The sequence below is a fragment of the Vipera ursinii genome, assembly GCF_947247035.1.
Source record: "Vipera ursinii genome assembly, chromosome: 3".
Lineage (NCBI taxonomy): Eukaryota > Metazoa > Chordata > Lepidosauria > Squamata > Viperidae > Vipera > Vipera ursinii.
In genome coordinates this window covers 83170488-83196119 of record NC_139516.1, presented here as the reverse complement: position 1 = coordinate 83196119, position 25632 = coordinate 83170488, and the positions used below count along the sequence as shown (strand labels likewise).

General features: G+C 39.2%; 1 protein-coding gene across 3 annotated transcripts in view; it reads left to right on the top strand.

The window, feature by feature from the left end:
- Positions 1-25632, top strand: part of EVI5 (ecotropic viral integration site 5) — an 87828-nt gene that overhangs the window by 47741 nt on the left and 14455 nt on the right. For all 3 annotated transcript variants that reach the window (XM_083359321.1, XM_083359320.1, XM_083359319.1), the window contains 5 exons: positions 347-487; positions 1303-1461; positions 12579-12725; positions 14797-14892; positions 18621-18716. In XM_083359321.1, coding sequence (XP_083215447.1) covers positions 347-487; positions 1303-1461; positions 12579-12725; positions 14797-14892; positions 18621-18716 — 639 coding nt within the window. The remainder of the gene's footprint in view (positions 1-346; positions 488-1302; positions 1462-12578; positions 12726-14796; positions 14893-18620; positions 18717-25632) is intronic.

The window sequence follows — 25632 nt, the reverse complement described above, 5'->3', positions numbered from 1 at the left end:
GACTCAATGCGGGAATGGTTTGGTGTTACTTTCTTCTGGGTTGTCTTTTCAACTTCCCAGCCTAGCCTATATACCCTTGGTGTTCTCCCGCTTAGTACTTCTGAGCCCAAATAAGGTCAGCCACAGAGATACTATCTTCTTTACAACTTTTGTGTTGTCATCGTTACAGTTCTTTAATCACTATAGGGAAGAAATAAGTAACATGCTCCTTCCAAAAGAATGGTTTCCCTATTTGAGGAGGAAAGATGATTTTTATATTCTGAATTATTAGAGCCTATCTGCTTGTAAATTACCCTGTGGCTGTGGATGTTATGCCAGTATTGTGCCTTTTGTCATTTTTTTGCAGAGGAATAGCTCTTTCCCGGACGAGAATAATATTGCTAGACTTCAAGAAGAATTGATTGCAGTGAAATTAAGAGAAGCAGAAGCTCTTATGGGTTTAAAAGAACTTCGGCAACAAGTTAAGGATTTGGAGGAACACTGGCAGGTAATTCTATAAACACTCAGTTCCTAAATCAATTTGGCATTAAATTGTACGTGGTGGAATCCATGCAAAAAAAGTAAATGAGTTAGTAAATGAACCCTGTGTCATGGCTGGGAGAGCCTAACGTTCATTTTGAGCTCTTACTTTTAGCAAACAAGAGTTTATGGGGTTTTTTTTCCTTAAAGCTGATATGGTTTAAAACCTGCTGGGTGAAAGGCAGAAGGTCTTCCAGCCTACTCTGAAATGTGTTTTCTCAGAAGAAACTGCTGTTGAATATAGTTTGGTGGGAACAACAGTGAGCGAAATTAAAGCCGTATATTAGCTTACAAGGGGCGCGGTGGCTCAGTGGGTTAGAACACTAAGCTTGTCGATCAGAAGGTCAGCAGTTTGGCGGGTCGAATCCCGAGTGCCGCGTAACAGAGTGAGCGCCTGTTACTCATCCCAGCTTCTGCCAACCTAGCAGTTCGAAAGCATGTAAAAATGCAAGTAGAAAAATAGGGACCACTACGGTGGGAAGGTAACAGCGTTCCGTGCGCCTTTGGCGTCTAGTCATGCCAGCCATATGACCACGGAGACGTCCTCGGACAAGCGCTGGCTCTTCGGCTTTGAAACGGAGATGAGCCCCTAGAGTTGGAAACAACTAGCACGCATGTGCGGGGGAACCTTTACCTTTACCTTTCATTAGCTTATATTGTTCTGTTGCTGAAATGTAAAAATTTGAAAAATAACTCTTCAGCACTGCAGCAGTGCTAAATATTACACTGTAGGATAAATAACAAAATCTGTGAAAGTATATTAAGACGTAGCCATGTTTTTAGCGTCATCTAATTCGCACTTCTGGAAGATGGAAAGACCCACCTAAAAAAAATACTATAAATGAGCTTCAGGATGAGCTAATGACAGTCAGGCTGCGAGAAGCAGAAACTCAAGCAGAGTTAAAAGAAATAAAACAAAGGATGATGGAAATGGAAACTCAGGTAAGAAACATAATAACTCAAAAAATATTGAATATCTGGTGTTCCATCCATCTGTCGTGTTCATTGTGTGATTCTGGGTTATGTTCCCTTTCCCCCCCCCCCCATAAAATAGAAATTTCTTAAGGTTGGATAGGAGGACAAAAACAGGTAGTTCTCGACTTAAGACCACAATTGAGCCCAAAATTTCTGTTGCTGAATGAGACATTTGTTAAGTGAGTTTTGCCCCATCTTAGGACCTGTCTTGCCACAGTTATTAAGTGAATCTCTGCAGTTGTTAAGTTAGTAACTCGGTTGTTAAGTGAATCCGGCTTCCCCATTAACTTGGTTTGTCAGAAGGTCACAAAAGGGGATCACGTGACCCCAGGACACTGCAACCGTCATAAATATGAGTCAGTTGCCAAGGATCTGAATTTTGATCAAGTGACCATGGGGATGCTGCAACGGTCGTGTGAAAAACTCATAAATCATTTTTTCAGTGCTGTTGTAACTTCAAATGGTCACTAAACAAATTGTTTTAAGTTGAGGACTACCTGTAATTATTAGTCTTCCGTTTCTGGACGTAGCACATGTGATGGCTATCAACAAATCTTTGCTTCTTCTTTTTTCTTTTGAAGAGTTCTAGTACACTCTAGAACCTTAATGAAAACCCATTTTTCTTTTCTGTGATCTACCCCACATTCTAAGGGCAGATACAACTCAAATGCAGGCTGTATTTATTTTATCTTGCTTTATGAAGAGTTTATGAAAACTCAAAAGTTTAAATAGTACCTTATGAAACCTGAGTCTGGATAATACTATATTGGTACTGCCATGGAAGATTTTTTCCCTCTCATCACCAAAATGGGGATTATGTTTTATCTACAGTCATGGCCGAAATTGTTGGCACCCCAGAAATTTTTCCAGAAAATCAAGTATTTCTCACAGAAAAGTATTGCAGGAACACATGTTTTGCTATACACAGGTTTATTCCCTTTGTGTGTATTGGAACGCAACAAAAAAGGGAGGAAAAAAAGCAAATTGGACATAATGTCAAACAAAACTCCAAAAATGGGCCGGACAAAATTATTGGCACCCTTAACTTAATATTTGGTTGCACACCCTTTGGAAAAAAATAACTGAAATCAGTCGCTTCCTATAACCATCAATAAGCTTCTTACACCTCTCACCCGGAATTTTGGACCACTCTTCCTTTGCAAACTGCTCCAGGTCTCTCTTATTGGAAGGGCACCTTTTCCCAACAGCAATTTTAAGATCTCTGCACAGGTGTTCAATGGGATTCAGATCTGGACTCATTGCTGGCCACTTCAGAACTCTCCAGCACTTTCTTGTCATCCATTTCTGGGTGCTTTTTGACGTATGTTTGGGGTCATTGTCCTGCTGGAAGACCCAAGATCTCGGACGCAAACCCAGCTTTCTGACACTGGGCTCTACAATAAAACCCAAAATCCTTTGGTAATCCTCAGATTTCATGATGCCTTGCACATATTCAAGGCACCCAGTACCAGAGGTAACAAAACAACCCCAAAACATCATTGAACCTCCACCATATTTTACTGTAGGTACTGTGTTCTTTTCTTTGTAGCCCTCATTTCGTTTTCGGTAAACAGAATGATGTGCTTTACCAAAAAACTCTATCTTGGTCTCATCTGTCCACAAGACATTTTCCCAGAAGGATTTTGGCTTACTCAAGTACATTTTGGCAAACTGTAATCTTGCTTTTTTATGTCTCTGTGTCAGCAGTGGGGTCCTCCTGGGTCTCCTGCCATAGCATTTCATTTCATTTAAATGTCAACGGATAGTTTGCACTGACACTGATGCTCCCTGAGCCTGCAGGACAGCTTGCATTCCTTTGGAACTTGTTTGGGGCTGCTTATCCACCATCCGGACTATCCTGCGTTGCAACCTTTCATCAATTTTTCTCTTCTGTCCATGACCAGGCAGATTCGCTACAGTGCCATGGGTTGCAAACTTCTTGATAATGTTGCACACTGTGGACAAAGGCAAATCTAGATCTCTGGAGATGGACTTGTAACCTTGAAATTGTTGATATTTGTCCACAATTTTGGTTCTCAAGTCCTCAGACAGTTCTCTTCTCCTCTTTCTGTTGTCCATGCTTAGCGTGGCACACACAGACACACAATGCAAAGACTAAGTGAACTTCTCTCCTTTTTATCTGCTTTCAGGTGTGATTTTTATATTGCCCACACCTGTTACTTGCCCCAGGTGAGTTTAAAAAAGCATCACATGCTTGAAACAATCTTGTTTACCCACAATTTTGAAAGGGTGCCAATAATTTTGTCCGGCCCATTTTTGGAGTTTTGTTTGACATTATATCCAATTTGCTTTTTTTCCTCCCTTTTTGTTGTGTTCCAATACACACAAAGGGAATAAACCTGTGTATAGCAAAACATGTGTTCCTGCAATACTTTTCTGTGAGAAATACTTGATTTTCTGAAAAAATTTCTGGGGTGCCAACAATTTCGGCCATGACTGTATATGTGTTTATTCAGAAAATACAAATTGTAAATGTATGTTCTAAATTGAAACATTTAGCTTTTTGTTAAATTTATTTATTTTATTTTATTTATTTTAATTCCATTTATATCCCACCCTTCTCTGAAGACTCAGGGCGGCTTACAAGCTTAGCAGTAGCCTTCATTCTATGTATATGCCTGCTTATTAGGGCTTTCAGACACACCCCAAGCGGCATTATTACAAAGTCAGCTTATTGCCCCCAACAATCTGGGTCCTCATTTTACCTACCTCGGAAAGATGGAAGACTGAGTCAACCTTGAGCCTGGTGGGATGCGAACCTGCACTAATTGCAGGCAGCTGGTGTTACTTAAGGAGGCATTAGCCCACTGCTCCACCAAGGCTCAATTTAGATTGTTAGATTGTTTAGTTTTATCTAATAAGGTCTAGTATATTATAACAGTAAAAAGCAATTATTGAAGATGCAGAATGTAAGAAAAGAATAACACTGAGCAACTTTATGATAAAGTAGTATTGCAGTGTGAATTTAAATCCATTCATGACTTTTCATCCTATTTCCTATTCGTATACACTTTAAACAGCAGTTTTTTCTAATCTTTTCAGCCAGTAGGGGGTATAGATGTTCTGTGTGATCATATATAAGCAATGCACACACACGCGCGCGCGCACACACACACACACACACACACACAGACACAGCATCAAGTGTTTTAAGTAAACTGGGGAGGGGCAGTAGGCAAATTGTGGAGATATTGTAGTTCTTCAGAAATTCATGAGTTTCTGGAATCATTCACATTGATTATGATGGCTGAGGCTATTAGGATTATATGTATAGGCATATAATCCAAAGCGGCAAAACCTAATGAATGTAACATACCCATTGAGGCTATTAGAATTATATGTATAAACATATAATCCAAAGTGGCAATACCTAATGAATATAATATACCCCCAGGTCAATTAATTTACTGTATCATTTTGTTTTGTGTCTTGTTTATGAAAAATAATAGTTTATTCAAACAGGTAAACCTTTAATCAGCAGCAGCTAACTTTAAACCACAGTGATCAGGCCAGTTATGCATATTAGATATGGCTATATCATAGGTGGTTGGGGATGGGCTTTTCCATTTTCCCAATTTTGGGGGGATTCTTTTTTTAATTATGTAAAGCCTACTCTACAGTCAATTTCTTCAATTTTGGAATGTGGTTCAAAATAATTAACATATTTTATCTTGAAAACTTTTTCCAACTTCTACTTATATATTAAAATATTCTTCCAAAACGAAATCAAAACTGGACATCACCAAATCAAATGAGTTGGTGCATTTGGCAGTCTAATTCCTTAAACTGCCAAGAAAGAAAATGTAGTCTATCTTTTCAGATACACTCATTGAATAGTCCAATACACTTGTAATATCTTACACAAATTTGGTGTAGCCATATTATACATTGAATTCATTTTAATATTGTCCAAAGAAGCAAACTTTTTTAAAAAAAATTCAAACCATTGAAGTTCCATTATTGGCTCTTCTGACTCTTTATTCCATAAATCATAATATCAGTAATTTTAACTTTAAATATGCTTTTCAGTTTTTGATGAAATTTTTAAGTCTGCTTGATTCCAGAAACAGATTTGAGTCAAAAAGGATAGCATGTCAGCCTATTTGAAGCAACCAAGACTCGTGATCCTTTCTGAGAAATTCAGTGCTTAAATTATGGGTTGATGTGTATTATTAGGCAAGTAGGATCTTATCTGTAATTATTGAGCATCCTTAAAATAGTTGCTACAAAATAAATAATTTAAAATAATTATTCCAGATTCTGCCCATGCTTTTGCAATAAAACATTTTTTACTATCTGTTTTAAAAGTTGGTTTTTTTACAAAGTTAAATATTCATAAGGCTTAATATCACAACCCAATCGACATCTTATTTATTATTTATTATTTATTTATTATTTAAATTTATATACCACCCTATTCCCGTAGGACTCTGGCCGGTTTACAGGGAAAATTAAAATACATAGCATACAAAATTAAAGTCAGTTAAAACTATGATTAAATTACAGTCCCTGAAGTTAAACTAAAACGCAATTAAATTAAATTAATTAAAACCCCTCAGTCTGGGCCAAACAGCTCGAAGAACCAGGTTTTCAAGTCCCGGCGAAATGAGCAAAGGTCGGGGGCAGTCCTGAGTTCTGTGGGAAGTTGGTTCCATAGGGCCGGCACGCCCACAGAGAACGCCCTTCCCCTGGGAATAACCCGCCGGCATTCCTTAATCGGCGGTACCCTGAGAAGGCCCTCCCTGTGGGAGCGCACAGGACGATGGGAAGTTGATGCCGGCAGCAGGTGTTCCCTTAGATAATAGGATTCAAATCTGTCTAGCTGAACATAAGCCAGGAAGTCAAAGACATTTTTGCTATATATAAGTGATTACCATAACTTAAATGGAAATACATAATAACCTTCCAGTAAAACTCATGGAGTCAGATATTTAATTATATTTCGTTCCACATAAATACGTAAGATGAATGTCTGAAAATAAAACTAAATTCTGATAAATTATAACCTTCTTTCTTCAAGAGGCAGTCCTTGGTGGCCTGTCTTCTTCCATGGATCTGTTGATATATCAGATCCCAAAGGAAGGATATTAGATGATTTAGCCTGAATATTTTCTAAATTGCTGAACCACCTGTATTAAATGAGGCACCGATGTAGAAAAAAATATCCAGAATTTCCAGAATAACAGCATATAAAAATAATTTTCACCCTGAATCTGCCATTACCAGAATATTTGCCAGTGATATCATAAAACTACATAACAATGATTGCTAATGGTTTAAGAACTGTCAAATAGTACTGGAAAAAGTAGACAAACTAATGGATACCACACTGTAATTCAACTGATCGAGGAATGTACAGTGGGGTTGCAACTAATACATTACAATTTATTCGATAAAAGAAGACAGAAAACTATACTTGGGAATAATTTGCTGTATAAAATTAATCTGAATCATGTCAACAGTTTTTCTAGCCTTGCAATATATTAATTCAGCAAAATCCAATTTATATTGAGCTATGTCCAAAACATATAGCTATAAAAATAAATTGTCCGATACTTGTCTGTTTTTGATAAATCCAGACTGGTGTGAGTGAATGAAGGTAAGTCTACAATCTCTGAATCAACAAAATAGTTAATATTTACATTAATAAAAAAGAAGGGTTTATAGCTTGCACAAGATTTAGTTACCTGGTGTTATATAAGCCCCATAAAAAGGTGTCAATAAGTTTACCATATTTAAATGATTAATTTTAAACAATATTGAGCCAATAAATCTATAAGAAATGTATACGATTAGATAGTTATCTGGATTAGGAGTTTTTGCATATTTCATCAATTGAATAAACTCCAAGATACCTTTTAATTTCAAAAGTGCTTCCAATATATCTATAGATCAACCAATAAACATTATTTAAATATGTTTATTTTTAAATAAGATTTCTGTTTTCTCAGAAGCATAAGCAATAAATAACATATTTATGCAAGCCTTGCATAATATGCATTCCATATTCAGTCTGAGGGAACCACTGGGAAGATATGAGACTATTCCTGATTACCGTACCAATTTCATGTTAAACATAAACCCATATTAAGAACACCCACAAGTGTCAAATCTGTCAAATCAGCCAGGTTTCCTCAAATATGTAAATATGTTAAGAAAACAACATAGCCTTAGGGAATTGGAGATAAAAGAAAAGTACATTTCAGATGGAATGTACAATATCATGAAAAGGAAATATTGCAGTTTTAAGATTCAAATGAATCACTTTATCTTTTATGTGGCTGCAAAAGATCTCCACAGATTTTTGTCAACTTTTAAGAGATCTGCTAAATTTCAAGAGTTTTTTAAAAAGGTAAAGGTTCCCCTGCACATGCGTGCTAGTCATTTCTGACTCTAGGGGCCAGTGCTCATCTCCGTTTCAAAGCCGAAGGGCCAGCGCTGGTCCGAGGATGTCTCCGTGGTCATGTGGCTGGCATGACTAGACACCAAAGGCACACGGAACGCTGTTACCTTCCCACCGTAGTGGTCCCTATTTTTCTACTTGCATTTTTACGTGCTTTTGAACTGCTAAGGTTGGCAGAAGCTGGGACGAGTAACAGGCGCTCACTCTGTTACGCGGCACTCAGGATTCGGCCCGCCAAACTGCCAACCTTCTGATCGACAAGCTCAGCGTCCTAACCCACTGAGCCACTGCGTCCCTTCAAGAGTTTAGATTACATCTAATTCAAGAGGAGGTCATGCCAGAATGTAAGTCAGAGAAAAAACCCCTATAAATTTAGGCACAGGGGAAAAATATAATCAACCTGGATCGCAAGATGGAACCAAGTACCAATAATCCTCAACTTACAATCATTTGCTTTAGCGACCGTTCAAAGACATGATGGATCTTTCTAGGAGTACTGACGATCTGGTTCTGAAGTTGCAAGGGTCAACTTTTTATCAGTAACAAAAGTCCCAGTAGATTGTAGAAGAAAGAAAAGATAATATCTATGAGGCTTACTTAAAGGCATAAAATGTACTGTATATTCTGGAAATCAGACAGCTGGATTTTAAAAAAGTGATAAACTTGAAGAAACTGAAGAAAACATTGCTGCTAAGAAAGAATTGATTGTAGATAGGCCATCTGGGGAAGCTAATAAAAAAAAGAGAAGATCCAGAAGCAGGCAGAAAGGCATAATATAAACCTGAATTGTAGAAGAAGCAAGAATGCTAAAAAGATGAATCTAAAGAAGATAAAAAATAAAACAGAAGAGTTTGTAATTTGAATTGCTATTCTACAACAATAGAAAAATTAGTAATAGAGGCATTAGTAAAAACTTCAGGTGAAGCAATAGCTAAGAAATAATTTATGTCTGCTGTGAAGAAAGCAGAATCCCCAGCAAAGCAGAACCATCAAGACCAGTTGTTAAGAAAGTGAAAAGCACTGCAAAGGGAGAAATGATGAATCTGAAAAATAAGGAACAATGGAAAATCCTCGTACAGTCAAGAGAAGCATTATCTTTAGTTCCATAATCATATGAAGAAAAACTGGGGAAAACAACCTAAAGGTGCTATTATAGGCTTCAAAGTAGCCTCAAAAGTCTTCGGAGAAGGGCGGGATATAAATGGAATTAAAAATAAAAAAAAAGAATGTAGGGTTGGCTGAACTGGTTCTAAAAACAATTCTTGGAATGGATCTTTAAGCTTTCACAAAAAACCCCTGAAAGTATTAGATCTTCAACAGTTGCAATTGAATAGAGACTAGGAAACTATAGACATTTCCCACCTTGTTAGGAAAGATAGAACAAACCATAAATGTTCAACAGAAAGACGAATGCTAAACCAGAATCAGCAATTGATACTAGTGTAGCACTTAACAGGAAAAAAAAGGAAGAAAAACTCAAAAGCAGCAACTGCGAAAGTAAAAGATAAAACAAAAATGTGATGGCTAGTGCTTCATCAAACATGAAATACCGTATATAGAATGTATTAAATATTTTAGGGTAGAAAAATGTCTTACTTATACACTGTCTTTATCAGGGTTAAACTTGAAGGAGAGAAGGGGGCATATGCGATTGAATGATAAATGACTGCATTCTGCTAAAAATTGTGGGAGAAGAAACGCGTTAGAAAAAATTGCCAAATAAATCAGAAAGGATCTTATAGTAGTTACTCCAATCAATGCATTTTATTAAGAGTTACAAACTCATCCTCTGATAAAGTGACCTGCGCTCATGAAAGCTTATACCTTGTAATAAAGTTTATGTTATACTATAGTAAAATAAGTAAAGGGTACTTTCTTGTAAGGAAATATAGGCAGAAAGCTGTGAAAATAGGGAGAGTGGTAATAAAGGTGGTTTATTGTGGTGGAAGGGACGCGGTGGCTCAGTGGGTTAGGACGCTGAGCTTGTTGATCAGAAGGTCGAATCCCGCGTGAGCGCCTGTTACTCGTCCCAGCTTCTGCCAACCTAGCAGTTCGAAAGCACGTAAAAATGCAAGTAGAAAAATAGGGACCACTACGGTGGGAAGGTAACAGCGTTCCGTGCGCCTCTGGCGTCTAGTCATGCTGGCCACATGACCACGGAGATGTCCTTGGACAAGCGCTGGCTCTTCGGCTTTGAAACGGAGATGAGCACCGGCCCCTAGAGTCGGAAACGACTAGCACGCATGTGTGGGGGAACCTTTACCTTTACCTTTATTGTGGTGGAATGTAGTTGGTTTTCCAGGAGGAAAGGCTGCTTTACTGAGGGTAAAGAGGCAGAAGATCCTGGAAAGATGGATTAGCAGGAAGAGGGTTAAAACAGGCCCTCCCTAGCTTTTCTCAAAATATATCTGTGATTATGCAAATAATTGCTTTAGTCTAGCAAGATTCTCTCTAGAAGTGAAGAACAGTAAAGGAAACTATTCTTAAGTACAGTAGTCCACTCCAGCGGTAGTGACCAAAGTTACAACAGCACTGAAAAAAGTGACTAATGATCGTTTTTCATACTTATGGCCACTGCAGCATCCCCATGGTCACATGATCAAAATTTGGCTTCTTGGCAATTGGAATATATTTATGACAGTTGCAGTGTCCCAGGGTCATGTGATCACCTTTTGCAACCTTCTGATAAGCAAAACCAATGGGGAAGCTAGATTCACTTAACAGCCATATTACTAACTTAACAACTGCAGTGATTCACTTAACATATATGTCAAGATGGTTGTTAAATGGGGTAAAGTTCACTTAACTGTTTTGTTTAGCAGTAGAAATTTTGGACTCAATTCCAGTTGTAAATCAAGGACTACCTCTAATTCCATGTGCCGTTCCTGGTTCTTGGGACCCAACATCTATAGGGGGAAAAGAGACAGTATGCATTGAAAAATGGTCCTTGCAAGAAAGTAAATTATGATTTTGTAAATAGACATGAAGCAATATACATCCCATGTTATCTCATTAATCTCATGTTATTTGTTGTTGCAGTATTATGATTAAAGTTTTCATTGTTTATAAACAACTGGTCCTTTCCTTTATAAGAAATTTAAAACAAGCTTCCATACCAAAACAACATTATAAAACAACATCTTAGAAGATGACATGAGTATAAGAACTCTAGTTTTTCCTTTGTGATGTTGGCAGCATGAACTTAAGAGAAATTATATCATATTCAACCATATAAAACTTGGTTTTACTGCTAATTTGATTAATTTGGCTTTCTTCAACTTTTTTGGCCAGGTATTCAAATCCATACCATCATGATGCAGTTTTCCAGATTTGGGTGTTTGATCAGCTGCTATTGTATTAATGTGTTTCCCCCAAAATAAGCCCTAGCATGATTTTTTGGAGGTGGGCCTAATATAAGCCCTACCCAAAAATAAGCTCAGGGGGATGGGTGTGGCTAGCACAAGCAGTGGCCAGTGTGTGGTGTCTGGCAGCCTCAGTCTGCCAGCCCTTTGGCGCAGCAGGTAAGTCTGAGCGCGGAGGCAGAGGAGGGGGGAGGTAGGCGATCCAGACGTGCTGCACACTTTTTGCCCAGAGAGAGACGAGGCTTCGTTTGCTTGCGAATGGAGTGCTTAGAAACCGACCCATTCATCCATCACCAAGTGCCCCATTTTCAAGCAGACGAAGCTTCCAGTCTCTTGTCATTTCTCCATCCGGGCAAAAAGTGTTTGGGCACCTATGGGGCATTTGGAAACAGAGCGATCCGTTTCCAAATGCCCCATAGGCGCCCAAACACTTTTCACCCGGATGGAGAAATGACAGACTGAAAGCTTCATCTGCTTGAAAATGGGGTGCTTGGAAACAGGGCAATTAGCCCCGTTCCCAAGCGCCCCATTCTCAAGCAGACAAGACTTCCAGTCTCCCTCTGGGCAAAAAGTGTTTGGGCATCTATGGGGTGCTCAGAGCATCTCCACCCCCTCCCCCACCTGCCTCGCCTCACAGCGGCACAGTGCAGCAGGCTGCAGAAGTGGGCCGCTGGCCATGCGGGCTCCTACTGGACGGGGCTGTTGGTACTGCTGCCAAGAAGCAAGGCAGGTGTCTGAGGGAAACAAAATAACACATCCCCTGAAAATAAGACCTACTGCCTCTTTTGGGTGTGTGTGTGTGTATCTCTCTGTGTGTGTACAAATACTTGTGTGTGTACATATGTGTGTGTACATATACATGTGTGTGTATGCACACAAATACATATGTGTGTGTGTACACATACATGCGTGCATGCACACACACACACACACACACTCAAATAAATAAATAAAACTAACTAACCGGGTCTTATTTTCAGGGAAACACAAGAGGAGCTTTATGTGGAAAAACAATAGGCTGTGTTTTGTGCCCCCAGGTGCTTAGAACCTTCTAGAATGTTAGTTTGGGAAATATATTCTGCTCGTCGGCAGGCAATTTTGAACTGTGTTTGGAAGGAGGGCTCATTTAAGATGTTTTTAAGGTAATTCAGATTTGCCTGTAGAATTTGAAAGCATTATTTTTGAGCCTTGATCACTGTTACATCCAAGCTCTGTCTTCAGTATTGATTTATATTCCATTTCAAAGCATTATATTGGCTGGATGGCAACTAATATTCATTTGCCTCGTTCTTCATCAGAACCAGATCAACAGCAACCATTTACAGAGGGCCGAGCAAGAGATCACAAACCTGCAAGGAAAGGTCCAGTATTTGTCTGCACAAAACAAAGGGCTCCTGGCACAGTTAACTGAATCAAAACGAAAGCAAGCAGAGATTGAATGCAAGGTAGGGACAATGGATAAATGAACTGTATTGTATTGCATATTGTATTTGCAGACTACAAAAAAATAAATCATGTTAATTGCATTAGTATTACCTGACATCTTTTTCAGGAAGAATGGTAGATTTAATGCTTAATTATCATTAATATTGGGTGATATTTAGTTCTCAAATAGGATATCATTTATACATTAGATGATTTTTTTTTAATTTTAGAAAATCATGTGTCTTATCACTGTTTTACATATTTATGTTATACATACGTTATATAGCTTTCTAGGAAGTACCAAGATGCTCTATACAACCTCCTAGATAGGTTTTTTAATGATTGGAGTACTAACTTAAAGTACTGGGTTTATTTCATAAAGAAGATCAGACATTTTCCTTCTCAGGGCTTTGGGCAAATGTTGCAACTTTTCTGTACCATGCATATAATCATGTTTTGATTAAATAGAGTATATTGTGATATTTATTGTTTGCATGTGTATCCCATACGTTTGCCTACCTTTAAGATGTGTTTGCTGTGTTGTTAGATCTGACCAAATGCTAAACCAACTGTCTGTGTCAATTATTTGGGTTCGTGTTTTATTGTTATTCTTGTATATTAACATGCACACTAGAAAAACATTAAAGGATTGGTAAGAGAGGAGATAAGACTCCTGTTGAAAGACAGACATTTCAGAAATGGAGGGGATAAATAGAAGTTGCTTCCCTGCTTAGCAATGTTTTCTTGAATTAGCATTTGTTCTTGTGTTTAGACAGTTCAATAACTTGTAGGAATTCTGCAATAGATATTGCTTTCAAATTGTGGACAACTTTTATAGAACAATATTTGGGTCAAAATATAAGCATCCATGCATCTGGTTTTTTTCCATAAATAATTAGCGTTAAGTCTGATCTAGTTAAAATGGTGGTCTCTGTGTTTTAATCGCTTATTTCTGCTTTGGTCCCCATCAGAATTTCTTCCTGTTTTTATTTGCTGAGGGAAGAAAGCCTAGTGGTCAGATATGCGGCAGATCTTTTACCTAGTTGGGCTTACGGGAAAGGAGGGCACAGATTGTGGGAAGGAAGGTACAATCATGATTCATTTCAGTATTCTGGTGCTGGTTATGGTTTATAACAAAGCCAGTCAGCTTTAGAGTAGCCAAAGACTACAGTTGTTGTTTTTTTAAATTGGTGACATGGTCAAGACCTAGAATGGACAAGTCAGTGGGGTCACTGAAGTGGGCCGAGTCTGTTTTCTCAGCACTAAGAATCTATTCTGTATTTGAGAAAATATAATCCTGAGAAAAATTAATATGCAGGTAGTCCTCAACTTACAATCATTTGTTTAGCAACCATTCAAAGTTACACTGAAAAACTGTCCTTGCACTTACAACCATTGCGGCATCTCCATGGTCATGTGATCAAAATTTGGAGACTTGCCAAACAGTGTGTATTTACAACACTTGCCACAATCTGTGGATGTGCGATCCTTGTTTACAACCTTACCTCTCAACTTCCAACATGATAGTCAATGGGGGAAGCCACATTCACTTAAAGACCTCACAATTCACTTAACAAGTGTGGTAATTTGCTTTGCAACCCTAACAAAAAAGGTCATAAAATCAGGTGTGACTCGCTTAACAACCACCTTGCTTAGCGATGGAAATTCTGGCCAGATTTGTGGTCATAAGTCATTTGTCTGAAATGGTATAGGGTTTCCTGCCTGAGCAGGGGATTGGACTAATGACCTCCAAGGTCCCTTCCAACTACTACTACTACTACTACTACTACTACTACTACTACTACTACTACTATAAAACTTTTATTCATAAAACATGAAACTCAGTCAACTGAACACTCAAATTGACTGGCACTAAGATGTTCCGAGTAGCACAGTTGTTTGTTTGTTTGTTTTTATTATTATTGTTGTTGTTATTTAAGCTGATCATTTTTATAGAGAGAATGTTGATAATAATCCAATTGCTTATGGTAACTGTAGAATGTCTTTAATATAAAAGTCCATCCATTTGTCTTCTGCATCAATTTTTCTTCAGTGTGATGCAGCTTGTCAGTTATCACTTCTTTTTCCTAGAATAAAGAAGAAGTGATGGCTGTAAGACTTCGAGAGGCTGACAGCATAGCAGCTGTGGCAGAGCTCCAGCAGCATATTGCAGAACTAGAAATCCAGGTAAGAATGAAAACAATTCCTCTTTTGTAACTTCCCTTCAGTTTTAAGTTAAAATGCTCAACATAGACATTGGTTTATGGAACTATACATTTAGAACTTTTTATTTGCAAACCATCTACTAAACTTTGCATAAGCAGCAACAGTATCCCTGATTAGTAGCTATCCAGCCATACAATGTTGATTGGAAAATAGCCTACCCATGCATAAGATTAGACACGAGTTGTTCGTTAATGACCATATGTTGCTGAATGATCACTACGTGGGAGCAGAAAGATGGTTAGTTACAGTATGTATGTTTCTTCTGCCATCTGGTGCTTGTGCACACCTTCTCAATCTCAGCTCAACTATATTAACCCTAGTTTTCCAATCATGTGTGAATATCATTACTGTGCTTCACCCATAATAGCTGTGGTTTATAGTGATTATACCTCGCTTCTACCCCAGAACCTTGTTTTTTTAAAAAGTTTATATGTGTACTCTTTGGGGCACCGATGGAAAGCTTTTTGTGGCCTCAGGATTTATTTTTAAAATTAAATCTGTGTTTGGACTGAGTCATTAGTTGAGTTTTATACTACAAGATGGGAATACACATTTGCTCAGACTTTGTACAAGCCTGTGAAATTGAGATAAGCACAACTGTGTGAGTGCATTGCAACAGCTTCCTAGATTAGGAAGCGTAACTGTCCAGTTTATAATATTTATAAACAGTTCATAGTAAATGGACTTGATTTGCTGAGCTATGTTGCTAGCTATGAAACTAACTCTCAAATAAAGCATTTGATTACAAGATACAATAGTAATATAGCAGTAAATAATACCAGAAAAATGAACTTTCTGTGAAGTTCTGTGTTTAAAGTATGCCCATTGTTCAAAGTAACTATCATACATTTTTACATAGGTCCATCTCTTTTAAGGCTGATTAGTATATTGATGGATCAGTTATGAATCAGGCTGTGCTTTTCTGCTTCAGGATAACTCTTAATTTAAGAATTCAGGAATTTCCCTTTCAAGTCAGAACTGGGCCACAACAGTAAGCTATTTTACAGTTTTCTGTGAAATGCCTTGGTGCGTGTGTAAGATGCATTTGGTATTAAACATGTACAGGTGTTTGGTTATTGCCACACCCACATTCTAAGTGAAATTACTTGACATACCAATTCCTAGATGAAATCACATTGGGGCCACTGTCAAGGAAATAAAAGCACTTTTCCAAAATAACACATGTTCTTATGTTTGGTTGACACATTCATTTATTCTGATGAATTCCACCAGAATTCTCAACGTTCTTTTTTATGTTCGTGTGTTGGTATCCTGCCTTTATTATTTTTACAAATAATTCAAGGCACCAAATATATCCAACACACATTTCTCCTATTTTTCTCACAACAACAATACTGTGAAGTGAGTTGGGCTGAGAGAGTGTGATTTGCCCAAGATCACCCAGCTGGCTTTCATGTCTAAGGTAAGATTAGAACTCAGTCTCCCAGTTTCTAGGCGTTTGCCTTAACCACTAGACCAAACTGGTTCTTCTGCTTTATAGATCTTTAGCCCATCCGAAAGCATTTAAATCTGTGTTAGGATCTCAGTGTAATCTTTTTGCATGAATAAATATTTTTATCAGAAGGTGGATTATATGTTAATGGTTAATGCTGATGATTAGTGCCCATGTTCCCCATATGTGACAAGATGATATTTTTGCCCTTGACATTAGAAAATATTAATATTTAACTGAGAAATCTATTTTCTTCTGGATGAAGAATATTATGAAACATTAATAACTTCAAAAAATCATTCAGCAATGAATGATTACTTATTGCCAAAAATAACTCTGTTACTTTACAAAATATGTCATTAAATTTCATGGAGTCTTCCTTGGTAAAAGCAGCAAACCATGATGATGTAATCATGGAAATCTCTGCAGTGACATCATGCAAATCTTACATTTATACACATGACATTATCACATGACATACTGACACCCATGGCGTTCACCCCTAGTGCTTCCTCCAGAGATAATGTGGGAACATCTTTGTTTAATATTAAGCCTCACAAAAACATTTTAAATGACTTGTATGTCTAAAAACAGAATTTCCATTTTCACTATTACAGGAAACTTTTAACATTCTCTAGCAGCATGATTTTTTTTTTTGAAAGTACAGAATGAATCATCATAGTCACAAAAAGGCCACAAATCTCCCACAACTGCCCTGATGAATAAACTTAATTAGTTTTTCAGTACAAAATGTCATTGCTCTATAGTAAAAGTTCAGGAGGCAGTGTGGGTTCGGGCAGGCTATTTCAAATATCCATAATACATTTCCCTCCCGTCCCCAAATAATTTTTTCCATACCTGAAACAACATAAGTATAAAGTAGAATGCAACATAAGAAAAGTCTATTATACTCCAGGAGTAATGGAGGTTTCTCTGATATTGAACTCTGTCAGTCTATCTATCTATCTGTCTGTCTGTCTGTCTATCTGTCTACATTAAAAAATTTTTAAAAAGTTAAGCCAAGAATAAAAAACAATAAAAATGGAGAGGAAAAGAATTGGAATTCAAATGATAATTTGCTAACATTTTGCAATAATGAATGTGGCAATCAATAATTTAATTAAATGTGTTTCGATTTGCCAGGCACCCCAGAGTTTTTAGAAAAAGCCAGGATTCTCCACTGATGATAAACAGTATTTGCTAACTCTTTAGAATCCCCTTATTTTGCAATTTCATTTTTAGCCTAACATTCAGTAACATTTTGAAGGAATTTGCATACATTACTAAAAGGATAATTGCTTTCGATCTCTATTGTATTTTTAATTAAATGAGAATTTTTTTTCAGGCATTATTTTTATTGTAATTGCTATTTCACAAGAAGAGTGTGTGCATATATGTATCTATCTCTAGATGTACTGTATAGTTTCAGGATTTTAGCCAATCTTTATTAACTGTTTTAAGTTAATAAACATTTGAAAAGTTTCAGGGGTTTACTATTGATTTTCCAGTAATTATGCCGTTATGCTGAGTGCCATCTATAGCGGTAGACATACTAGTTTGGAGTGTCGTATTCAAGTATGAATGTTATGTGAAAAACTGTCTAACTAGTACTTTCGTGAGATAACGCTTGCTTTAGTTTTTAAGGTTTGTGGCTTCCATAAATTGGTGAACACGTCCTTTTGAAACATTCTTATCTTTGAGCTATCTTTAATAATACTGTAATTTTAGTACTGCGTTTCCCGTTGAGAATGTACTTCTTTGTAAACCTAACACTTATTCATCATTTTCTTAATTCAATGGGATGTATTTGGATTCTACTTATGCTGATTGGCTTGTTCTGACTTCATTTCATATTATTTGCAGTAAATCTAATCAGATATAGTTTGGAATGCAAGTATTTGCTACATAGGAGTCAGATCCATATAGAAAGGCATACTTTGTGGGGTATACTTAGCTCATAATTTTTGTCTGTCTCAGTGGAATGGCTAACTTGAAAATAGATTGGCAATTCTTTTGTCTCTTTAGGGTACTTTCATATGGACTTAATGAAATGGCAACAGGAAAATAAATTGCAACAATGTGTAGCTGCCCATTTAATCATTTGTATGGAAGGCTAATCATATATAGCTGGCTGACACCTGCTCTGAATCCACTTTGGAAAATACTGTATTAAATCAAACTTGCCAATAAAAGTTTTGGATCTGATGCGATGTACTTATCTCCTTTTCCTGAACAGAAAGAAGAGGGGAAAATTCAAGGGCAACTTAATAATTCCGATTCTACTCAGTATATTAGAGAACTGAAAGATCAGATTGCAGAGTTGAATCATGAGGTAAGTTACCATTTTTGCTCACTTAAATTCCTTTTCTGAGACTTGAGCTTGTACTTTTGTTTTCTTCTTTTTGCTGACTCCAAATGACTTGCTCTTTCAGAATTATTACATTTTTCATTTAGTCAGAAGAAAATACTAAACATGGATAATTTTGCTTTGCGACATATGAAGAAATGTCTTTTTGATAAAATTAACTTGACTAGGCTTGTACTTATTTGTAAAAATTCTATACCGCTTCTTTAGACTTTTATTGTTTTTTCATCAATAATGCTGTGGCAGCTGACTTTTAAAACTTGGTTTTAAAATTGTCCTCTTTCTGAGAGCAAAATTCATAGAAGTATAGGCCTTTATGATAAGTGCTACTTTCAGCTTAATTGATAGTATCATTTTAGTCAACTGGAAATATTTAACTAATGCAGCAATAAAATATTGAAAAGTATGGACATTTGAATTTAAGTCGTAATAAGTAGTGAATGGTAAGGGACCAGAATATTACTCTAGCTATTTTTGTGGAAGCTGTTATCTTTTCACATATTATAATCCTGGTGTGCATTTAAAAAAATCAGATAAAAGAATATAAAATACCTAGACTTTTTATAAGTTGCCCAACATTAGAAAGCTTATTTTGACTTTAGCCAAAGTATTACCCATAATCATTTCGGTACTTTTTTTTATTCATTTGGGAGAAATTGTATGGAACCATCTTATAAATTAATCTGTAGTCCAGCTACAAACATGCTTTACTATTTATTAATCAAAATTATGTGGCTGCCTCTCTGTTCAATGAAACTTTGGACAGCAAATAGAATAAAAACATAATCCATAACCACCACCCCCCATCATTGAGAAACAGTGGTCATGGTGTAAATTCAGATGCATGTCTGAAAAGAACTTTCATCATTCTACTTCTGCACTCTCTTTAGATGTTCTTATTTTGAACAGAATATGCATTGCAGCATGTATCCAGGCAAAATAGTATGTCAGTTTGTGGTTAGAAAAGGGTCTCTTATCAATATTAACTAGAACTTTTTATTAATATTCTTTGGGAGATTTTATAGAAAGGTCCAAAATAAAAGAGGGGTTAGTCTTTTTTAAATATCAGTCAATTTGGGTTATTTATGCTTGGAAATAATTGAATAATTAACTATCTAGTGTCTTTGTTCTTGGAAATAATTCCACTCTTTAGTGGGGCTTGCTGTTTGGCATGTATGCCTGGATTTTAGCATTGATTAACTGTTTGTGCCATTAAAGTTCTGTTTCTGTCACACACCTTTTGGCAAAAAGCATTGTTTTTACCAATTGCTGACCGACTTTTCCTCCTTTGATTACTTGGAAGGATGATAGCATGAGTATAACAATTTGACGTGGAAATCATTTCCCCCTCTTTAAAAAGAAATTTAAAAAGTTTATTTCATAAAACATATTATTTATCTAGCACCCCTCCGGGCCCCCGGAGCGGGGTGTGGGAATACCTATTCCCACAACGTTAGGGAATGGCAGCAGATGCTCGAACAGAGGGCCGTATCAGTACCCGGGAGTGCGTCCCCGCTGTCTTCAAGCAGTGATGCGCTCCGACCCTCTGGTTTCGTCCCGTGGTCCTGGGAACAGGGATGAGCAGCCACCCGAGCTCAGGCTTGTGTATTTCAATGCCAGGTCCGTAGTTAATAAGGCTCCGCTCATCCGTGATCTGGTTGAGGAGGAGCATGCGGACCTGGCTTGCATCACGCAAACCTGGTTGGGCCCAGAGGGAGGTGTCCCCCTGGTTGATATTTGCCCACCGAGTTTCCGGGTGCTGCACCGGCCTCGGGCTCAGGGTAGGGGCGGGGGTGTGGCGGTAGTCGTGAGGGAGACCTTATGTCCGCGGGAGGCCACCGTTGTCCAAATAGCCGGGTGTGAGTCTCTCCTCGTGAGATGTGGCCCTAGGGCTCAGTTGGGCTTGCTGCTTGTGTACCTTTCGCCTAGTCGCATAGCAGCAGCCCTGCCTGAGCTTCTCGATATCCTCTCGGGGTTGATGATTGAGTTCCCCAGATTTATAATTTTGGGTGACTTCAATCTGCCATCCCTGGGGGGATCATCTGAGTTAGCTCGGGAGTTCATGGCTTCCATGACGGCAATGGACCTGACACAAGTAATTCAGGGCCCGACTCATGGGGGGGGTCACACGCTCGATTTGATTTTTCTATCTGGCTGGTGGTTGGATGATCTGGGTGGGGGCTCTCCAATTGTTACACCCCTGTCATGGACCGATCATCTCCTGCGGCTGGTCTTCCATTTTGCCAACCCCCGTCGTGGGGCTGTTGAACCAACTAGATGGTTCCCCCCCCAGGCACCTAATGGACCCTGAGCGGTTCCAGGCGCTTGGGTCCCCACCTGCCGCCTTAGTTCACAGCTCGACCGAGGCCCTAGTGGAAGCCTGGGAAAAGGCAGCCACTGAGGCACTCAACCAAGTTGTACCCATGCAGCCCCTGACCCGGTGCAGATCCCAGTAGGCTCCGTGGTTCTCCACGGAGCTCCGGGAGATGAAGCGTCGGAGACGGGGCCTAGAGAGCTGTTGGAGGTCTAGCCGGTCTGAATCCGACCGATTGCGACTAAGGTCCTTTACAAGGACTTACCTCGCGGTGATGAGGATAGCGAGGTCAAACTACTTTGCTGCCCTCATCGCGTCCGCAGATAATCGCCCGGCTGCCCTCCTGAATCAGAAGGTGAGGGAGGAGCCCTTGCAGGGTCGTGCCGAGGAGTTTAGCCAGCATCTGTCGGACAAAATCGCTTGGATCCGGACCGGTCTGGCCTCCGACTGGGCAGAGTCTGACAGTGAGAACATGGGTGATCTTGTCGATGTCATCTGGGAGGAGTTCGACCCTGTGACTCCGCAAGAGGTGGACAGGATTATGAGGAGGCTGAGCTCCACCACCTGTTTATTGGACCCGTGCCCCTCCTGGCTGGTTTATTCGGCTCGGGAGGGGACACGAGGCTGGCTCCAGGCAGTGATAACTGCTTCTCTAAATGAGGGTAGTTTTTCCGCCGCCCTGAAGGAGGCGGTGGTGAGACCCCTCCTCAAGACGCCTGCCCTGGACCCAGCTGTTTTAAACAACTTTCGACCAGTCTCCAACCTTCGCTTTCTTGCGAAGGTTGTTGAGAATGTGGTGGCCCATCAGCTTCCTCTGTTCCTGGAGGAAGCTGATTATCTAGACCCGTACCAATCGGGCTTCAGGCCCGGGTACAGCACAGAGACGGCATTGGTCGCGCTGGTGAATGATCTCTGGTGGGCTCGGGACAGGGGTTGTTCCTCTGTCCTAGTCCTATTAGACCTCAGCGGCTTTTGATACCATCGACCATGGTATCTTACTGTGGCATCTTCGGGGGTTGGGAGTGGGAGGCACCGTTTTACGGTGGTTCTCCTCCTACCTCCTGGGACGTTCGCAGTCGGTGTTGGCAGGAGGGCAGAGGTCGGCCTCGAGGCCTCTTGTTTGTGGAGTGCCTCAGGGGTCGGTCCTCTTGCCTCTCCTGTTCAACATCTATATGAAGCCGCTGGGTGAGATCATTCGTGGTTTTGGGGTTGGGTATCATCAATATGCTGATGATACCCAGCTTTTTATCTCCACCCCAAACTACCCCAGTGATGCCCTCTCCGTGAAGTCCTGTTGCCTGGAGGCGGTCTGGGTCTGGATGGGGAGGAACAGGCTTCGGCTCAACCCTGACAAGACTGAGTGGCTGTGTGTGCCAGCGTCTCGGGAAATTCAGAATATTCCATCGTTAATTATGGGGTGTGAGATATTACCCCCCGTAGATAGGGCTCATAACTTGGGTGTCCTCCTAGATTCACAGCTCTCCTTGGATGATCATATAGGAGCTGTGACTAGGGGGGCCTTCGCTCAGGTTCGCCTGGTGCGTCAGTTGCGGCCCTATCTAGACCGGGATGCCTTGCGCACAGTCACTCATGCACTCGTGGCCTCCCGTTTGGACTACTGCAATGCTCTCTACATGGGGCTGCCCTTGAGGACTACTCGGAGGCTCCAGCTGGTGCAGAATGCAGCCGCGCGAGTGGTGGTGGGGGCTTCCCGATACTCCCATGTAACACCTCTACTCCGTGAGCTGCATTGGCTTCCGGTTGTCCTCCGGGTAAGATTCAAGGTGCTGGTTACGACCTATAAAGCCCTCAATGGCTTGGGTCCTGGTTACTTACGGGAGCACCTGCTGCCGGCATCAACTTCCCTTCGTCCAGTGCGCTCCCACAGAGAGGGCCTCCTTAGGGTGCCGTCGGTCAAAGAGTGTCGACTGGCGGCCCCCAGGGGGAGGGCGTTCTCTGTGGGCGCGCCAGACCTTTGGAACCGTTTACCGGTGGAGCTCCGGAGGGCTCCCGACCTTCGCTCCTTCCGACGTGACCTAAAAACATATTTATTTGAACAAGCCGGCCTGGTCTGATGGGTTTAGGGGTATTTTAACATTTTGTATTAATCTATTGAATTGGGCTATTGTATTTAATATTTCTTTTAATTTTTATATATTGTATTTTATTGTATTGCCCTGTACACCGCCCTGAGTCCTTCGGGAGAAGGGCGGTATAAAAATTAAATTATTATTATTATTATTATTATTATTATTATTATTATTATTATTATTATTATTATTATTATTATTATTATTATTATTGTATATTGTATGTGTAGCAGCCCTACCTTTTGTGAAGAGGCAGACATATATAGATTGTCTTTGGAAATTAATAATAAGATGTACTATGGGGGAACCTTGCAGCTTGACATAACATTTTCTTTCATATGGATTTAATTCCTCTAATAGTAAATCTTCACAAAATTTTAGTTCAGTGAAAACCAGATTTTATAGATTGTGACTTAAATAAACATATTATGTTTGCTGAATGCGGTATGAAAACCGGATTTCATCAGTACAGAGGTCTTATTTGTAGAATGAGGTATCTAAATTTCTGAGTAATCAATACAGTGGTACCTTGGTACTTGACTGCTTCAAAACGTGTCGAATTTGGTACTCAGCGCCTTTTGACGTGAAAATATTTTCCCAGTACTTGTTCATTTGGTTTTCGGCGCACTGCAGTAGGAAGAGGGGGACAGCCACGGAGAACAAACAGGAAGTCAGCCATGTTGAAAAGATCACTGCAAAAAGAAATGGGGGACAACTGCAGAGGGCAAACAGGAAGTCAGCCAAGCTGGCAAGGTCGCTGATATAGAAAGAGGGGGACAGACAGAAAGTTCTTCCCAACCAAAATAAAGGATCACATAGTAAGTCACGTGGTTTGTTTGGTACTCGTTTTTAGTACTCATCGCGCCTCCCAGAAACAATGAGTACCGAGGTACCACTATAGAAAGGAAACAATTATTTCCTTCCTTTCCCCAACTTTGGCCATGGTTTTCAAAACATTCATAGATATCTAATTTGTCATCTTCCTTTAAGACACACAAAATGACTACAGTTTTTTATAAATATAGGAACCAGGTTGGTATTCATAGATGGTTATGTAGTTGTATGGAAAATAAATATGAGCTTTTCTAGTGTAAGTCTGTATGTATGCACCTCAAATGTTTCTCCTCGAGAAAGGAATTGGAAACATAATTGTTAATCTTAAAGTCATTGTTATATCAACTAACTTAGCAAATTGGGTGTTAATAGGTACAAAGTAATGTTAGGTAGCAGTAAAGACTTTGCCAAAACTCTGGGGAAAAACAAGCAAATACTTAAACAGTATATTATCCATTTCAGAAAATTGCTTCTGTTCAAGTCAGTATTCTTGAAGTCATCTCCCATCTATAAGTATTGTCAGGCCTCATCTTACTGGTATATTGAACCTAGCCAAGGCCAGCCAGGTGTTACCACATGCTGAGGCATGAAGGCAGCATGGATAGATGAAATAACTGAAATATCTGTGGATTTGAAACTGTCGAAACAAACTTATATTGCTTGCTTTTCCAGTATTCATAAATGCCACAATATATCAAACTACGTAGTGTACTATAGCATAAACCACAGTGCCTGCATTTCATTAGTTGGGAATCTTTGCAAAGCGACTTTCTAAAAGGATTGGTTTAATGACCTGCATCTATACCTGGGCAGTCATTTTTTTGACTGTAAGTAGATGCTGTAAGTAACAGTGTTCTGTGCGCCTTTGGCGTCTAGTCATGCTGGCCACATGACCATGGAGACGTCCTTGGACAAGCGCTGGCTCTTCGGCTTTGAAACGGAGATGAGCACCGGCCCCTAGAGTCGGAAACGACTAGCACGCATGTGCGGGGGAACCTTTACCTTTACCTTTACCTTTAGATGCTGCTAACTATCATAAGTGTTAACATGAGTCAGCTTGATACAAAAACAGGCTTCTTCAGGAAGATAAATTGATTCAGTTGGCTCTTGAAAAGATTGAGTCCAAACTACAGATATATTTATTATTATTTTCTTATTTGTACTATTTCTTTATTTTATCAGTTGCTTTAACTAGAGTTAGTGGCATTTACATATATTCTGCATTCCTGAACAGTTGTTTTGGCTTCCTGTTGGATACTCCAAGGAACAAATGTGTCATGTAGATTAGAGGAGTGGTATATAAGGTTAGAATTGATAAGGTTACACTGGCAGACCACAAAGTTTCTTGGGAAGTAGAAGGAAGAAATAGTGGTTTCCAGTTATAAAATGAAGAAAAATCCTGGATTTGCAGGTTGTGTGTGACTGTTGCATTATGAAGTGTTTTTAGATACTCTCCTTTTTTTTATTCTCAGGCAATAATTTCTCTGTATGGTAATAGCAGTCGGCTTCTACGCAGGAAACCCATTAGCAATACCATATCTGATTTGTAATGCCAACCATCTCCTCTATCAGATATTTTTGTTCTGTGCCATTGCTTTGTGTAACTTATTTCTGCCTTCTGTTTTACATGTTCCTCAATTTCAAG